Source organism: Lycium ferocissimum, chromosome 7 (genome assembly GCF_029784015.1).
Source record: "Lycium ferocissimum isolate CSIRO_LF1 chromosome 7, AGI_CSIRO_Lferr_CH_V1, whole genome shotgun sequence".
Lineage (NCBI taxonomy): Eukaryota > Viridiplantae > Streptophyta > Magnoliopsida > Solanales > Solanaceae > Lycium > Lycium ferocissimum.
The window spans coordinates 32,467,436-32,485,743 of NC_081348.1; the positions used below are offsets into that span (position 1 = coordinate 32,467,436).

General features: G+C 38.0%; 2 protein-coding genes across 3 annotated transcripts; both read right to left on the reverse strand.

The window, feature by feature from the left end:
- Positions 1-118: 118 nt before the first annotated feature.
- LOC132064445 (uncharacterized) lies at positions 119-3,478 on the reverse strand. The gene is made up of 3 exons (XM_059457425.1): positions 2,835-3,478; positions 1,564-2,004; positions 119-756 (listed from the first exon to the last, which is right to left on the reverse strand). Exons 1-3 carry the CDS (start codon positions 3,343-3,345, stop codon positions 572-574), a joined length of 1,137 nt encoding a protein of 378 aa, XP_059313408.1. The 5' UTR covers positions 3,346-3,478; the 3' UTR covers positions 119-571.
- Positions 3,479-6,172: 2,694 nt separating this feature from the next.
- Positions 6,173-18,246, reverse strand: LOC132064446 (uncharacterized). 2 transcript variants are annotated; one of them, XM_059457426.1, is made up of 15 exons: positions 18,077-18,246; positions 17,329-17,549; positions 17,172-17,256; positions 15,841-15,880; positions 15,499-15,747; positions 14,099-14,198; positions 13,924-13,998; positions 12,645-12,743; positions 11,636-11,752; positions 11,434-11,549; positions 11,232-11,331; positions 10,441-10,799; positions 8,497-10,243; positions 7,511-7,648; positions 6,173-7,366 (listed from the first exon to the last, which is right to left on the reverse strand). In XM_059457426.1, exons 2-15 carry the CDS (start codon positions 17,458-17,460, stop codon positions 6,512-6,514), a joined length of 4,212 nt encoding a protein of 1,403 aa, XP_059313409.1. In that variant the 5' UTR covers positions 17,461-17,549; positions 18,077-18,246; the 3' UTR covers positions 6,173-6,511. The 2 variants fall into 2 exon arrangements, with proteins under 2 accessions (XP_059313409.1, XP_059313410.1); XM_059457427.1 differs by lacking the exon at positions 18,077-18,246 and having other exon boundaries at positions 17,329-17,565.
- Positions 18,247-18,308: the final 62 nt, after the last annotated feature.

Genomic DNA, 18,308 nt, shown 5'->3' on the forward strand with positions numbered 1-18,308 from the left:
TCTTTCTTTATTACCCAGATCATACAGTTATCTTACAACTATGTATACTTCCCATACCCAGGGTCCCTTCACAGACCATCTGCAGAGATGGCATTACGCTATCTTTCAAAGGCGGAGCTGCCAAACCAACATTACAGAGATCTCTCTCTTTGAATAATAACTGAATAGAAATGTTATATCACAGATTGAAAGCAGGTAGTACAACATTCCTACTGACCGCCTAAGGTATACAAACGTGACCTGATCTGATCATCTACCCAACTGTCAACAGTACCCAATACAGAGATATCAACATTGAAAGATATTTATGCTCTCAAATGACCCAACAAACCTGACAAACTCAGGTCACTATTATTAAGTGAGCGAACTGCAAATAGCTATCAGCCTCGAAATCTGATCTGCACAGGCACTAAGCAAACGCTCTTGATTTAACTAGCTCGTCCAACTTTTATTAGAGCAAAACTGCAGCGTGAGGCCATGTTTTTGCCGCAAGACCTAACCTACATATAACTCTTCTTAAAAACCCTGCACTCTGCAGTGTGTGCATGTTGGCCGAGGTAATTAACCAATGTTAGGCAGTTTCGTGAGTGCCAGCACCTGTCGATTCACTGGAGTTTGCAATTGGTTGATGTTTACTTGTTTGTGGCAGGTAATTATAAGCAACCACTGAAACGCCAATCGCAGCAGAGAGGCCTATACAACCCCATAGCCACTTCCTCTGGGTTCTTTTCCTCTGTCGCTGCTTCCGAGCAACATCTGCAGAATGTTTGAAATGAAAATTGTCAAATTGATTAAGAAATGACATCACTTATAGTGGCACAGAAGCATATATTTTAACTATCACATTCAAAATGTAAAAATGGTAGTTTCCCAAAGCTACAAAGGACTAAGTAACAACAATCCTGACCAAGGGTCTTTAGGCCAATAATAAATGGAAGTACGGTTGACCCAAGCTACAACAACTCTAACCGAAAAATAATTCTGACCAAGGGTCCTTAAGCCAAGAATGGCAACTGACGAGGTAGATCTTTTGAAAAAGTTTTATAAAAAATTTCAGCTACATTAATGCTGCAAATCACGGTGCCACTTTTTGTACCAGTTAAATAAACCCTTGGCAGAAGCAATAATCCACTCCCATTCAACTTTAACCGGGGCAGAATGGATCCCAGCATTATTGTATCTTTCTCATATCACGTGATGCACCTTAATTTAAGGAAACTTCTAATCGAACAGATGTGTGTATGACTATAAATGAAGCTTGTACTAGCTCAGAAGTATTTGGCAACCATAGCTTATTATATAGCAGTCTATAGAACTCTTTTTTGGTTCAAGAGTGGGGAAATAGGATGCATATTTCGTCTAAGAAGTAAAGATGCCTACACATGCATCCTAGATAGTCAGTCCTTCTCTAAATGGGATTGTAAGATTCTCAGTTTTAGGAAACTAAAGTTGAAGCAAGACCGCAACAATATTATCATGAGAGCTGTCAATGTCTGGATGGTAAGGGACATTCATCAAAGTTGTTATAAGTAGCAACTACGTAGTAACAGAAGCAACACCTACCAATGATTTCCTGATTTCTCTGGGACATCTCATGATTTACAGCCTCGTAGTATCGGAGCCTGTCTCTCAGCCTTGAAATCTCCTGGTTTTTTGATTCAAGTATTGACTCTGCAGCTAGTTCAGCTTCTGCACGAGCTTGACCTTTTCCTATTGCTTCAGCAACAAATCTTGTGACAATTACTTCCTGAGAGAGCTGCTCAATTGAAGCATTATCAAACTGCATACCACCAATGACATCTGAAGGTGAAGGAAGTGTTAACCCTGACCCAGATAGAACATTACTGATATTCTGCCACTGACATCGCATCATATTAAGAGCATCCTCTGCAGTTTTTCTCCTTTCAATTTCCTCAAGGAGTTTAAGCCTTGTGGCACGCAGTTCCAATTCAATATTAGCGCCAGATGCAGATCCATTAAGAGATGATCCTTCCAAGGAGAAATCTGAGGTACCATCATAAAGAACAACTACACTCATCATAGAGTTTAGGAATTACCTAGGAAACATGACATTTTTTTGTGTAGCAGCTGTTATAATAGAACAATTACATTCATCATTGTACTGCAGGAATTATTTACGGAACATAACATATTTTGTCTGACAGCAATTAAAATATAGTTGAAAGCGATCCCACCCTCCCTCTCTATTTTCATTCCAATTCTGACTTTTTCTTTGATCAATTTTTCCAATTCCAATCTGATTTTTAAGTCAAATTAGGGGCTCAGTAGAAAAACCTTGTCTAATATCACAATTATCCCTACACAACATACACTTCACTGATCAAATCGAACCGAATCCAAGTGGAACAACCATAACTAAACCTTGAGGACAACTAATTTTTCCCTTGTATCTATCCTTCACTTCCATCTTCTAGTATTGAGAAGTCTGGAGAAAATTTCCACTTTGCCTAACCTAGGGCATGGACAAACCATCTACGACAAGCTTATTTTATTTGTGTGCCCCACACACCCGTGTGAATTGTTCTCATTCCCATAAAAGTTTGCTATGTTTCTGCAATATAATTCAGCTAATTGTAACATAATCTTAATTTGCTAAGGCATTGCTTATTCTAGTCAATAATTCAGATCTACATAGAGGTTGCTAGGATAATTGTTTTATGGTCAAACAGATACAACTCATACCATTTCTTATAGTTTAAACACTTGAAGGGTCTGAACACAAAAATCAAAGACATACTTATAGTTTATTAAAGAATTTCAGCAGTTCTAACATAACATATTTTTCACACAAATAATAAATTGGAAAATTATACCTTCATCGGCATCAAAGAATTCGCCTTGAGCAGACACAATGCTACGGCAATCAAGCCCTTTCATCACCTCATTAACACTTCCAATACTAAACACATCACATCTCGGATCCAAAAATCCCTCATCTTCTTCTTCTTCAAATGAATTATCCTCAACAGCTAATAACTCCTCCTCCTCTTTCAAATTCAAATTCAAATCTAAATCAGTGTTCTCATTGTTAACTTGCTCATCAAGTTTCCGGTTGGCAAAGGCAGCTCCTCCACTACCGCCGCCACGTCGCTTGTGGTTGACTACATAAGGAGAAGGAGAGAGGGAACCAGAAGAAGTTTCTGGAATCGGAGCTGGCTCAGGTGTTATGTACAACGCCGGTGATATATATATGTGGTTCGCCGGTGCAACTTTTTCTTCTTCTTCTTCTTCATTTCTCTCGTTTGTTAGCTGTTGTTGCTTTGCGTAGGAGGATTTACGAGGTTCGAGAAGATTCTCGAAGGCTATTGCTGTGTAAGTCGGCATAATAACGGCGGCGACGGCGGCGGAGGGGAATAGTAGCTAGGTTTTGGACATCGGAAAGAGAAAATCTCTTTCACCGCCGCAATAAGGGTTTGTTTGTTTGTTTTTCTGGAAAAGTGACGAAAATGGGAGAGAGAGAGAGAGCAACGTGTTATATGGCGTATGCTTCAAGTCCAGCGACTTTTGGAGTTATGGGGACACGTTTGGTTTGCTCTTTCTTTCTTTATATCGTCTTTACTTTGGCTTCTTCTTCAAGAACAAGTTACGCTTTTTTAAAAGGATCCGATTTTAGATTTATTAGAAAAATCTTTTTCAAAGATAAATAAAAGAGTTAAAAAGGATAAAAAAACACATCTAAACTTATATTATTTCGCAAGTTTCGTATTTCAACTATTCGTTATTCTATTTATCTACTTAAATAATCACTTTCTTTATATTAAAACGTAACATACCTCTACCTTGAGTTGGCCTCCATACATCTGTTGTCGATTGAGAACAAATATTTGACCACTCAGCATCGAGGCGTATCTTAATACAAAGAAAGTGATAATTTAGACAGGTAAAGGAGAATAATAGATAGTTGAGGTATGAAACTTGCTGAAAAACAAGTCATTAAGTTTACACAAATCAAAAAGAGACACAAAAGTATTTTGTTAATGACTAATTAAGTATGCGACTTTTTCCTCAATTTTTTGCGAAAGACTAGATTATTAAAAAAAAATAAAGCCCACCTAATTCCAGACGCCATGTTTATTTTGTTCTCCCTGTCTCTACTTTTATTTTGTTTTTTCAAATGGAAATTGTCAAAATAAAAACTTCTATTAAATGTGCCACCGTCTTGTAAGAAATAGGGACCACGGAATAAATTTGAAATTTCGTTCACAGTAAAGAGCACACATTGATGAATTTATTTAGTTATCTCTTTCTTTAACAAGTAATTTAGCGCAACAATTTTTAGGTTGATGAGAAAAAAATCAGTTAGCACTATATTGAGATTCCTTCAATGGTCCCATCATTTTTATCATAACTTATTGGCGGTTCATATCTTTGATGCATTTATTTATTTATTATGTCTAAAAAAAAACAATTTTTTTAATCACTGCTGGTATATGTACAAGTTTTAAGGGCTGTTAGGCCACTCTGCCTAACTTAAAATCGACGGAATTAACTCTTGCCTCATAATCACAAGGAACGATTAGTATTCCCTCCAATCTTATTCTCCGCCCATAAAAATGCGATATGATTCTACAAGCCTTTTATGTCATAGAATAAATTTCTATCTCCATCCAACTTGAAAGTAAAATCATCCTACATTTTGGAATCTGTTTAATTTAAGGTTCTTTTCCCCTAGACTTTTATTTTATACTAGCTCCTATGGTGCTTCACTGCTTCTCATTCTCAAGGGATCTGGAAGATCTCTTTATTTAATTATATTCCAACTTTAATGACGAAATAATTGTTTATTTCTTTAAAGGTATTGTCACGCTATATTACGTTGCCGTAGAAATTGATGATATTTTGTTTTCTCTTTTTGGTAAATAGATATCACGATTGGATTCTCTAAGACAATGAAACTGAGCGGTAGTCGGATAATTCGTAACACTGATCGTCTAAAATAGGGAAGCAAATTATTAAATTTTTTAATTACTTACAATAGAGAGATGATTCTAAGATATTTTCATTTACTTAGATTTATTAAAATAAGGAAATAAAATAATTGGTATCAATATAACTTTATTTAAAGTAGTAAAAGAGAAAGGAAAAGATAACCGCATGGCCAATATAACACCTGAAATTAGTGCGAGATAAAATTATTTATACGACAACGTAATCAATTAGGTTAAACTCGAATTTCATAGTTTGATTGTTTGGTTCGAATAAAAAATTCCTTTTCACATTCAAGTATTCGACGTTTGACGTCTATTGTTCATGTGCACATAAAAGCAGATGCGCAGGAAATTAGTGCAATGTTAGTTGGAAAACCAAAGGCCATTTTATTTTGAATAACGTGTAAGGCCATTTTGAAACTCCGACCTACTGTTTTTTTTTGGGGGGTCCAACTACTGGTCAAACTTGACAAAAGTGTCGAAAATGTTGATTACTTCTGAACTTGATAGAAACTTCTCCATCCAATTTACGAATTTTGACGTCGTCTCTCCTACTTTTTCCCTTTTCTTTCCGTGTATGGACATGCTCAACTTACTGAGGGCAGATATGGAGGTCGAGAATTAGGGTAAAAAGATAGTAAGTAGTCGAGTATTGTCGTACTTGTTTGTGGGAGAGGCAGAGGGCTAGTCTCCTCTGCTCATCCTCTCCTTATTTAGTTAGTATTCTCGTAGTATCTTATTCTTCAATTTTACTACTATCTATTGCTTCTTTTGCTTTATATTCATCTTGATATTTTGTTGTCATTATTTTCTTTTTAATCCTGCTTCAAATTTCACTTTTTTTAAGCCGAGGGTATATCGGAAACAACCTCTCTATCTCACAAAATAGGGGAATATCCTGCCCTCCGCAGACCCCACTTGTGGATAACATTGAGTATGTTGTTGTTGTTGGACCATGGAAATGAGAGAAGTTTTGATAGTATTTGACTGGTACAAATCTCAAACCACATTTTCTAAAGAAATTTACGAGTGATAAATTCAAAATGTGGAGGTCAACTTGAATACCGCGAAATAGACAGTGAATAAAGAAGCAGGTGCTGAAGAACAAAGTGTCACATCTCACAAGCATGTTTGCCCCTAAAGAATTTGAACCAAATCAAAATTAATTCCACCCAAGAAAAAGATACAGAAAAAAGGGGAAAAAAGGAAGATGCAGCATAAAATAATGAGAGGTATAATGAAGTTATATCAGATGAAAAAAAAGAGGTTACAAAATCAAGAAAGACGGAGCACAAGATGATGTGAACTGGCAAAATCCCCCCAAATCAAAGAATAAGGAACAGACAGGACAAACTAATATTAACAAAACAGACCTTGACACCTAAGATAACGATCCTACCAAAGAACTCGCAGCTTCAACTGCAGCATACATAGTGCATTAAGCATAAAAAGAAAGTATAAGAGATTCTACTCCACTATTATACAAAATGTAATGCGAGGAATCCATACCACTCGTACGCAGAGAATCTGCAAGGGAAAGGTGAACATGCAATTAGAGCACGTCAAGAAAAATCAATCATTAGAGGCTCATCAGGAAAACTTGGTTTCTTATTTTCTGGTGCAAGTGGTGGACCCGTGGCTGAAGTCGATGGAACAATTGAGCCGGTTGTAGTTGGTTCCATAGCAGCTGAAGTTGATGGGACCAAGGCCAGATAGTCTGAGGGCTTTTCATTAAGTGCTGGTGCAGCAGGCACAATTGCTTCAGCAGCAACTGAAGCATCCGAGTGTGATGCTTGGGATGTACTTGATTCTGCAGGAGCGGCACCATTTTCTGGAGCAGGTACAGTAGCAGTTTCTGGAGCAGGTGCAGCAGCAGTTTCTGTCGGGGGTGCAGCACCAGTTTCTGTTGCGGGTGCAGCACCAGTCTCTGATGCGGGTGCAGCACCAGTCTCTGATGCGGGTGCAGCACCAGAGACTGGTGCAGGTGCAGCACCAGAGTCTGGCGCAGGTGGATTACTTGATTCTGGTGTAGTTGAAGCCCCATTTTCTGATTTAGGAGGAACACCTGATTCTGATGTTGCAGTTGTGTCGCTTCCAGCTGGAACAGAACCAATTGGTGCTGTCGTTTTAGATCCTTCCAAAAGTAGTGGTTTGCCAGGTTGTGCCAAGCCCAGCTTGCCCAGAAGAGGTTTGGGTTGACCGGGATTAGGACCGTACAGAGATGCCATACCAGGTGGCAGTATTTCAATTGGTGGCTTCTTTGCAGCATCTGCCAAACTTGTGAGCTTAGGCCCCTCGAGAGAGGCCAAAAATGCAGCTGCTGCATCAGTTTTCATTGATGGAGTGTGCTCCATCTCCTTCTGCAACGTTTTGTTCCATGCCTGGACCAAGGTTCTCATCGAAGGTCGACCATGAGCCTGAAAAAAAAAAAGAGAGAGAGACCATTTGTAACAAATACTAAATCAAGAGATCGAATCCAAAGCAGAAGGTGGAGGCTATTAATTGAAGTGCTAATTTATAGGTCAAAACACCAATCCAACATTTAGAAAATGAAATTTTACATGTGCATGTAGTACAGCCTCAGCAAGCATCCCAGTTTCCTGCCATGCTTTCTCCATAAGTACATTGTCTCCCAAAAGTGCAGCTGCAAATGCAGCCTCCCGTCCCGCACCAACTGATATCAAGTTGTTTACCAAGTTCTGCAAAAAATTCATTTGGCACTATGTGAGGAAATTTATTCTCTTAAAATCATTTGGTAAATATACAATGAATCCTGTCGTGCAACTGATGCTATCGATCTCAAATTTCACAAGGAACGCCTATCATGTTAGCAGAGTCGAGAGGGTGGTAACAGAATATACTAGAAGCAGAAAAACTGAAAGATCCTTTGAATTTGACTGCTTTCTTTATCAGACCCAGAAGCATGGGAAAAAAATAAAACGTAGAAATGTAAATCAATGGTTAATCATCTAGGTTAAATTAATTTAAATCTGATAGCATAGATGATCAATTCAGACTTGGGGAAGATCATTATCAAGGGATAAGGTATAAAGGAGCCAAGAGCCAGTTAGTAAAGTTCAAATGTATATGAGGATCTGAAACAAAAGCAGAAAAGAAGCAGGCGACATACTCAATGTCGACCGTTGAGAGTCAAGCTGCCAGAAACGAGGATGGAGTTCACAATCAAGCTATTTCTTTGCCTAACTCTACTGTCCAGTTTCGATCCTGTTAGTTGGGACACACTTATGACATTGCCCAGAACTAAAGCACTAGCTATGGTCCAGTGTTGGACAATGGATAGGTCATATTCTAGTTATACATATGCTAGCTCATTCATGATTTAAGCTAATTTTACAGCTCATTGTCAAGTTAGGACACTCTGTAAGTCCTAGTAGCTTTTATGTTTTGCACCTCCTGTTATTTTCACATTGTGAAGGCTTTATTTGAGAAAATCCATAAAATGAGCTACTAGGTACCCTGCCTAATAGATTTACTAAAAAAAAGGGCCGTGTCAATGAACCAATTGGAAACAAAACAAGTGACATACACTGAGTCGTGTTAACTCCCCATGATTTGCAAGCCGTAAAGCAACACCTCTTAATTCCTGACCTCGTAGAGCTCCCTTTATAGAACCAGCAGCAGCTAGTCTTTTAAGAGCTTCACGAGCAATATCAGCTTGTGCTGTAGCATCTGCAGCATCAATGAGATCCATAAACTCCTTGGCAAATTTAACTACTCCTTGAACAGCATCAACAACATTTTCCTTCTTTTTTGTCATGTTCATCAGATCGTTCAGATCCAATCCAACAGTTTCTTGCCCAATATCTCTGCTGTTGCTCATTGTTAGAAGGCACTGAAGTGCTCTTTTCAAATCAGTGCTCTGCAAGGCCAGATCAAACTCTAGCCTCTTGGATATTCCAGGTAAATGAAGTGCTTCAGTAGCATAACCCATCCCAAGCATAAATTGCGCTAAATCATCATGGTGTTCTCTGCCAAGTCTACTGGCCCATTTTACAGCACTAACAGCATCTCCATAAGCTGCCAAACATCGGCAACGGATACCAGGGTGGCTAAGGGATATTGCATGAGCACACATGTATCTATCAACTAGCCAAAGAACACCATCTCGAACACCTACAATAACAAGAGGTCCAACTGGACGTGTTTGCTCTGCAGGAAAACGAGTGACAGCTACTGCAACCCCACCACCACCAACTGCCACCTCACTAGCTTTACGAGCTTCCATCTCCTTGAGCACACTCGATGGATCACCATCAACTTTTGACTGCCTAGGCAATGACAGAAATGGAGGAATAGAGGGCGCATGCTGAAAAGAAGCCAACCGCACAACTTGTAGCATTGGGGGTCTCAATGCTATCCTCTCTTGTGGATTTGTTTGTTGATTGTCGACTGTTATCAAGGCTAATTCTCCATGTTCAGCAATAGCTCTTGACTGTGCCTCTTTAAGTTTCATTTCCTCTTTTCTTCGTTTTGATTCTATGTCAATAAGCGCAACCCCAGCATCCACAAAAACACACTCAACGGTAGTAGGAGTAGCAACAAATAACTGCCTTCGCTGCCAAACTGCCCCAGTGGCAAAAGGAATTGCCACATCCCCCAAGTATCTAAACTGTGGACGCAAAGAACATATGACAATGTGCTGCGGATAACCAAAAGCACAATACTCAACTGTTTGGTCCCATGCTGTCCAATCTGGTTGAGGAAGAAGACCACCCACTGGTTGAAATGTTTCCCAGCTGTATAATTGGAAGTTCTGAGGTGCTGCTTCAGCTGCAGATCTTTGAGAACCGTCTTCCATGGTGCTAAATGAAGATACAGAACTACCTCCAAAGCCTGATAATGGCATAGACTGAATTGTTGAAATTGCTGAAGCAGCAGCAGGACTAACCCTTCGAGAAGTTCGATAGGCCACACCAAGTAATGCCCCTCCATGCAAGCCAATAACTGGTTCACTCCGGCTTCCCACCGACTTCATTAATACATTTGATGTCCCGTCATCCAGCAATATACGAACTTGAACAGCAGCAGAAGAAGCAGCAGATGCAGCAGCTGCTGCTGCCTGTGCTGCAGCTGCAGCAGCTTCCTTCGCTTTTCTAGATGAGCCTTTTGGAATAATGGGAATTCTAGGAGCAAGTGCAGATTCCAACAAAGCAAACCTATCTCGACAAGTATCCCAAGCCAAAAGCCTTGCGCTTCCAGAATCAACAACTGACCAATCGCTGACTTTGTAGATAGAGAAGTAAGGAATATCAGGCCATACAATTGCTAGATACCTGCAAAACGTTACAGTTCAGAACCTTGTAAAACCGGACAGTACAACTTAAAAAAACATAACAGAAATAATGGATGAGGCTTTTAACAATATGAGGCAATAAGACAAATCAAGATAATGTTGAAGATACTAGATGCGGTCTGCTATGCTAAGCCTGATATAGGGCTAGGGTACCGCTACTGTCTGTGAACCACTTACTTCCCAGAACTGCTGACAGAAAGAACTGAGTACGAATCGTGCGGAGCTGGAGTAGTAATATGCTTTTTGGTTTGTTTGACGTGGAGTTGTTCAGGAATCTCTCCTCTGAACCTTCCTGTGTCACTCAAAGAGCCATTACTTCCGAGTGCTGGAGCAGTGGTGTTAGATAACTGAAATTGCAACAGCTTCAATTCCCTTTCAACTACATAGACAGCAGTATGTTCACGACTTTCTGCTGGTGTTGGCAGTACTGCTACAGGAGGAAGAGACTTCTGATCAAATTCACACAGAATAATGCCAATATTGGTTCCAGTAGCTACAAGGTGTGGCTGTAAAGGGTGTGCAACCATAGAATAAACCTAAAAGGCCAGAGAGAAAAACATAAATAAATTGTAGTCAAGACTCGAGTCATCTTCTAAAAGTCAAATAGTTAGATGCCCTCCTGCATAATCTTAACCCTATAGGATATGATAGAGTGCATAAACAGCCCTCAAAATTATCTAGTTGAAGAAACTAGTATAAATTCCTCTTATAAAAAAGATACTGTAAAAATCACTTTCCGATTACAATAGCCAAACTTCAAACATTCCAGCTTTGCTCGTCCTAAAATGATAAAACATTTATTGGTTATTCATTTTTCCCACCATCATAGTGTAGATTTAACACTTCAAATTATCAATCTTCCTAAACCTAAGAAGTTGCTAAGGAAAAATAGGTAAGATTTGAAAGACAAGATATACAGCAAGGAAAATGTTAAGATAAACCACGTTGTTTATCTATAGTAGTTTCACCTTCAGCTTCTTGTGAGAGGTAAGTAATTGTGGAGGAACTAGTGCAGAAAGTTCACACAATGGCCTTGTAAGAGCAGAATAGGTGGGGTGCTCGACAGCCCTGCAAAGTTGTAACAGAGTATCATGTTCTGCCCAAAGAGGGAAGACTTCAAGCAGTGTTAATAATATTCCAACCAAGGGAGGTGTGTGGAAGTATTCCTACCATATATGAGAATCTTTGACACAGGTCAGGATATCGAGGTTGGGAGCCCGTGGGTGGCACCACGATGCTACACTGTGACAAGCTAGTTTTGGAACGGGTTTTATTCGACGCAATTCCTGCAATTGGATTGAATTATTATTATTATCAGAAATATACCCGCTATGTGCGTAAAGCAACAAATCTAAAAGATCTAGTACCATACCTTAAAGGAGACTGTGTCCCAGATTGCTAATGTTTTATCAGCACCAATAGTAATGAGCTGTGGTGCACTACCAATCACTCTGGAGAGCTCTACAGCAATAACCCCACCATCATGAGCCTATAAAGTATAACATTGGAAGGTCAAGAAATGCTTCAGGGATTTAATAAAAAGCATGCAAGGACTTGCAGTTCAATCAACTTTCATCTATCATTGATTTTCCAGATGCATTCCGTGCAAAGGGACCAAGTGGTTAATAAAGAAATGGAAAATAACAGAATAAATTCTTGGAATATAAAACTATAATGAATGCTATGAACGATAAGGACTTCTACTAAAACACTGTTTCTGTGTTAACAGAAGCAGGGTTGGGCACCGGGAGGCCAGTCTCTCTACTCAATTCTTTAAAACTGTTAATATTCTAGTATTATTCTTTTTTTTTTTTGGATAAAGTAATAAGTTCTATTGATGTTAGGGCAAGAAACACAAGAAGTTTACCAAAAAGTAGTAACACGCTAGTATTCTATTTTTTGAAGTGGATAAATTGTATTCTAAATTGACCTTACTTCCAAACATAGGAAAAAAAGAGGTGATCAACATGTCCAGCTACTAATCAGGAAACATGAGGAATAAACAAGAATTTTACATATTTTAACCAATAGACCATACTGGCCAATTACCATCACGACCATTTCCTGTTTGAAAGTTGAAATGTGACAATGCATTGAAAAGACAGTTCTGAAACAAATAAAGAACTAGGTTTGTTTATGCTTCCTTCTCGTGCCCCCTTGGGGGGGTGGATTCTCGACATCTAATACTATGAACTACAAGCTGGTAAATGGATGCATTTACATCAAATGAGACACCAACCCTGTTTATTGGTCTATTCTTCCACGGACTAAATTGTTCTCATTTTTTTGCTTTTAGCAACGGCAAATGAAAATCTTACTCGTTGAAATTAAATAGCAGTAGAAATTTAAAGGATAAACGAACTAAAGGAATAAGAAAATACTTTTAAGCTGAGCTTGGGAACAAGTTCTCTTGAATCAAGAGCGTTGTCTGCACTCCAAAGTATAAGCAATCCGTCACTCCCACCAGAAACTAGAAGAGACTGCATATACATGATAGCAAAGGGAATTGCAATGAGATATCCATTCGTTTATGTAAATTACATAAGAACACAGAATTGTCACTTCCAGCTGTTCTGTTTACAGTAACAAATCTCAGAGTAAAATTTCCATATTCTTCGTAACAACAATTCATTTTCTTTTATGTAACTTCAATTTCTGTTTCTCAATTTATATATTGAGAAAGGGAAACACAAGGGACGTTCAAATGTTGAATGGCTGGAGAGCAAGCATATATACTTCTGTAATCCAGTTTCATTTTATTTACTACAAAGTGAACTAGGTACAGAACCATGCAAGCCAAGGACCTTAGATAGATGTTTCCCTTTTTCCCCTTACTTCTCTCTGACACAGAAATCAACACTGCCCTAACAAATTATCTACTTCATTTAAGATTCTTCTATCTGACAATAAATGAATTACCAAGGCAAGAAACTCAGAAGAACCTAAGTCCACTTCTATTGAAATGCGTGAACCACCACATCTAAAAGTTTAAGTTGTTCCTTGTCAAAAAAATAAATAAATTTAAAGTTGTTAGATAGAGGACACCCTTCTTCAAGTTGAAGTACAGCTTCATTGTAGACTGAAATTTTCTTTAAGCTCTCTGTGTTAAATCATAAGAACTGGAAAACATACTTTTCACAATCAAGATCTATTAGTATTATTTTTCTGAGATCCCGACAGGCCTTCGAAGTCTAAAAGAGAGATGTGATTGTCAATCTCTTTTGGCTGACTCCCCTGCACACAGAAGATCAATGCAAAATTGCTAGTTTAACTGATACAAAAGCTGCAAACGATGAAGCATATCTTGGCCTGAAATAGTACCATCTCTTTCTCGATAGAAATATCTCAATATCCTTGAGGAGAGAGAAGAGGAAAATTTTAAGCACACCAACAACCGCCAACCAGCTTAACCAAAACTAATAAATACGCTTTTCTATCTTCAACTTCAAATACTCTTTTTTTTTTCAAACTTCAACTAATCATGTCCAAACACCTACAAACTCCATATACCAACTATAAATCTAGGACATATTTCTGAGACACAACCTATATCTTGAATTATAGATGGAGACACTAGGTTCTGGATTAAAATTTCATGTCCTACATAGTGTAAGGTGATAAAAAGGGATTTAATTATCCACTGGAAGTCATAACAAGTACCTCGCCAGAAGCAGCCATGAAATTCATCAAACAAGAAATTGCTCCCTTATGACCTCCTGTGTATCTTCGCGCAAGCTGCAGAAAAGAAGCGCCGGAGTTATTCACCTACTCGTTTTGACAATGAATGGAACAAATATCAGAAAGACTTGACAAACCAAATATTCTAAAATGAGACCTTCCATGTTATCATCGAAAGAACTCTAATTACACCATCTGACCCTCCAAAAGCCACAAGAGGGCCATCAGCAGCAGTTGTTTTAGACAGGAACACCATACTGCAAGAGATTCAAAAGAACAAGCAAATTAAGATAATCACATATGCATTTTTCCAACTTTCCATGACCCAGAGAACAACTTTTGTCAGCAGAAGACTAAACACCAGTATGACAGAAAAGTATTTATTTTAGCTCAAATCAAATACCAAATAAACTCTATCATTTATATGACTGGTTATCTTTTCTTAGCAATCTCAGTTTCTTAGCCACATATTTTCACATTTGAAGACATTCTTCAATTTCCTCACTCTCCGCATTCCAGAAAACTTGGGCAATAATATGGGATGGTTCTGGGAAGAACTCTCTGTTTCATGTACTTGAATATCTCGTCCCAGTCACTGTTGATAAAAAATCTACCAATTCTTGAACTCTATTGTCAGAATTGTCTCTAAACCAAGTAAATTGGCCCCCGTGAAGAGGCAAATCAACTTAAGACAGATCTGGTATCATCTCAGTGAACTCTTTTGCCGATTTGGTAAATTCAGCATAAAAATCACTACCAATCAGCCATGAATGATAATGCCAAAGTCCTCTTTTGGCAACCAGCTCTTCCCATAAAACTTCCCTGTCAGTCCTTGGACCAGGTCCATACACCCCAGTAAAATTCATGTTCAGCCCCTCTAGTTCCATTGTGTTTGTGTGATAAATCATGGATATATAATTTTGTTCTCTCCATTATCATCTCTGAAAGTTCCTTCCAACTACAGGATTTCGTAATCCCATTTAGCCTAAGCAAAAAATAATGTTTTGAAGAATGCCTAATTCAACTTAGATCTTGTTAAACATAATATTCTTCTCATTTCGATTTCCCAACTGTTTGCTGAGTCGTTTCCCCGCTTCAACATTTAAGAGTCTAGTGGAGAGGAAGGAGAAGAGGCATCTTTAGCTGGTTGAAAACAGTGTACAGCTCCCTGTTTTTGTATGGCCTTTGCATCCTATTGATGACGGTCAATTAAAATATACTTTTGCCTGAAATAAAAAGAAACTAGTAGACAGGAAGGAACTGAAAAACAGTTTCTGTAATGACTTAGAGCAGTAGGAAATAGTAAGCACATTTAGTGAACTGTTGGTTAAGTGCAACAAACTTGAGATGCTCTAGGTTGACTGGTAGTTGGCAACGCTGATACAATGAAATAGTAGCCTAGAAAACTTAATTTCCTAGGAAATGGTAGTCTAAGAAATAGCTGCAAACAGATAGTTTAACTTTTGGGCAGATTCAAAAAGATTAAATTCGTTAAGAACCGTAAAAGTACAAAAGGCTGGATAATACAAAAATGAAATTGATGGATTTAAGACTTGCCATAGAAGTGATCTGTTGTCAAGCTCCTGCTTCGGTACATCACGACCACGCATCGTCACCAAGTCTAAAAAAATAGCTTTGTTCTCACAACAAATAACAAGAAAATGGCGTCCTTTGGTTGATGCAGCAGGAGAAGTAAAAGTTGAAGTGACATGACCAGCAGCTGCTGGGGACTCGGCAGCAGCAGACTGATTACGCCAGAGTTGCCAAAAGCGTACATCATCATCGTAAAAGCTAACCTGCTTTACACTTGAACCATGCACCAGAATGGCATAGTAAGATTCAACAAAGACATTAAGGAAGCTGGAAAAGTTATGGAAGTCCAAGGTAAGCATCAATTACCTCCCACCTCGTATGGCTTCTGTAGGTTTCCCTCTAGGCTCTGCAGACAAATATAAAGAGAAGTTTAAAAAGATAAATGACTACAGACTGTATAATATTCTAAAGGACTACTTTTTGAAAATGTATCATGCGACATAATTCACAAACATAAATAAAGTGAGCCAATGTGCAAAAAATTATGGACTCCTACAGGGTTAGTTAGCCCACTGGCAACAATGTGCATTGCCAGTGGCCTCAGTCAAATGCAATAATTTGTTGGCCTTAGTCAAATGCAACAAATTGTTCAGTACTTCGAGTCGATTCTCACTGATTTACCCCAACATTAAAAGTTCAGATTCATAGAGTGAATATACACTTAACCAGCACCCCTAACCCAAGCCACTAGAATTTAGAATCTCAACTTTCTCAATTGAACTGAGCTCAGAGAATTCTGTGTACAGTTCTACAAGTTGGTCCAGACATCACAGTTATAAAAAAGAAGATATTTGAACGCTGATAATCTAATTGATATCCTATATAGAGTGTGCTATGCCCAGGAGCCAGGCTATGTTAATCTTAAGAGAAATATCACAGTTCTAGTGAATTTGCATCTCGCAAGGGGCAAGCTCGACCTGAGCTTTCCCTACAAATCCCAAAATACAAGGAACTGAGATTTGCCCAAATTTCTTCCATCGCCATTGCTTACTCTTACTAAAGTGTTACACCTGAATTTTTTATTTTTTTTTGAAACTAGTACTATTGAATGTTACACCAGAAATTTTAGTACAGATCTTCTAGTTTTAACTTAAGGTCTGTGTGACACTCACCTTATCAAGAAACGGTCTATCCGACACTCCGTCAATAAACAACTGAATCAAAAATGAACTATTAAATTCTCTAATTAGAGTGTAATTCCTCTCACTCCCGTATAGACTACCTTCGATTACTTTTTCTTCTTCTACTAGTAGTATTTTAGCTTTTCCAAAACTCAGAATCATGTAAAATTCGGTGCATAATGTTATAGCAATAATAAACTAAAATCACCAATTCAGTGACTATCCCAGTTCTCAATTCCTTTGTCATTACACAATCTGCAACATACCTACATAACAATGAGTTCACCAACTAAGTTTTTCTTTTGATTGTTGAGTTAACCAGCTAATTTCCATATTTATGCATACCATCGACATGTCAATCAAAATCTACATGTTCTAACTTAACATCAAGTTTGGAATTGAGGCATAGTAGTAGATATTGTTATTTTTTATAAGGTAAAAGTTTGAGGCATAGTAGTAGATATTGTTGATGCTACTAACACGCCAAATCTAACAAAAACTAATAAACACAATTACCTGATTCGCCCTCAGCAAGTTTTTCCAATTTGGCACCAACCAAACGGCGCTCATCAACACCACCAGGTTTCAGTTCATAAATAATCTGGCAATCAACCAATTTAGATTCATCAATCCAAACAAAAACAGAAAGCAGAAAAAAAAGAAGAAGTAATACCTGGCGGTGTTCCCAATTCCAAACGGAGACGTGATCGGATGCATCAGCGGTAACGAGCCAAGGGTGCGTGGGATGCATATGAATCTTGACGATCTTGTCATTTGTAGGGCGAAATGCCCTTAGACGCAACATTTCAGGCAAAATGCAAGCTGGATCTGACTATATATTTACAGATCTTTTTCCGGCGGGTTCAGTGAAAATGAAGAATTATATGGGTTTTAAAAAAGGCGCCTTGGACCGCCGACCGAGAAAAGGAGTTGAAGATTTTGATAGTGTGGAATTGGAAAAGAAAATCAACCGTTTAACTGTGCTATGGCTAAAGTTTGCAACAAAAAAACAAGGTAAATGTTACTCATTTACTTTGGGTCGTTTGATTTACATTTTATGAGAGGATTATATTATAATATCAAAAGGGGATTATTTATGCGGTAATTATTAATGAAGTGATTGTTATGCATAAATATGTGTCAACAAGGGGTTGTTATAACTAAGTTATTACTATCTTTAAATAGTTTAATCCTTATATATTATCTTTAAAAATAATATTTTGTATGAATAGATTCTCGCATGATTTAATGTCATCAACCAAACAGTGCATTAGTATTTGTTATATGTTCAACCAAATACTGCATTACTTGATGCGGGTTTTTATATCCTATTGATTTTGATAAGTACTTTGTGGTTGATCTTCGCGTTCAGCTTTGATAATTATATTGTTGATGTTCGGGATCATGATAAAAGATTTTTCAATCTTAAAGGACTTGATAATCTCTCCAAGATACTCGTAGAGACGAAGAAGCATGGGACTTATCCTCTTGTGTTTCAACTTGTGAAATTTGTTTTACTTTTGCCAATTGCTACTGTACATTTGAGAAGTTGAGAGAGCTTTCTCGGCGATGAAGTTGATTATAATTAATTTACGAAATCAAATGGATGATAGACTTTTAAGTACTTTGGTGCCTTATATAAAAAAAGAATAT

Bases quoted from the DNA above. Each gene is read 5' to 3' on its own strand.
- LOC132064445 (XM_059457425.1), bottom strand. From the start codon at position 3,345: ATGCCGACTTACACAGCAATAGCCTTCGAGAATCTTCTCGAACCTCGT. The intron at 2,005-2,834 runs GTATAATTTTCC...ATGGTACCTCAG, and splicing joins ATTCTTTGATGCCGATGAAG to ATTTCTCCTTGGAAGGATCA. The intron at 757-1,563 runs GTAGGTGTTGCT...AACATTCTGCAG, and splicing joins GAGAAATCAGGAAATCATTG to ATGTTGCTCGGAAGCAGCGA.
- LOC132064446 (XM_059457426.1), bottom strand. From the start codon at position 17,460: ATGTTGCGTCTAAGGGCATTTCGCCCTACAAATGACAAGATCGTCAAG. The intron at 13,999-14,098 runs GTCTCATTTTAG...TCTTTTCTGCAG, and splicing joins TTTCGATGATAACATGGAAG to CTTGCGCGAAGATACACAGG. The intron at 12,744-13,923 runs GTACTTGTTATG...ATGTATATGCAG, and splicing joins TCATGGCTGCTTCTGGCGAG to TCTCTTCTAGTTTCTGGTGG.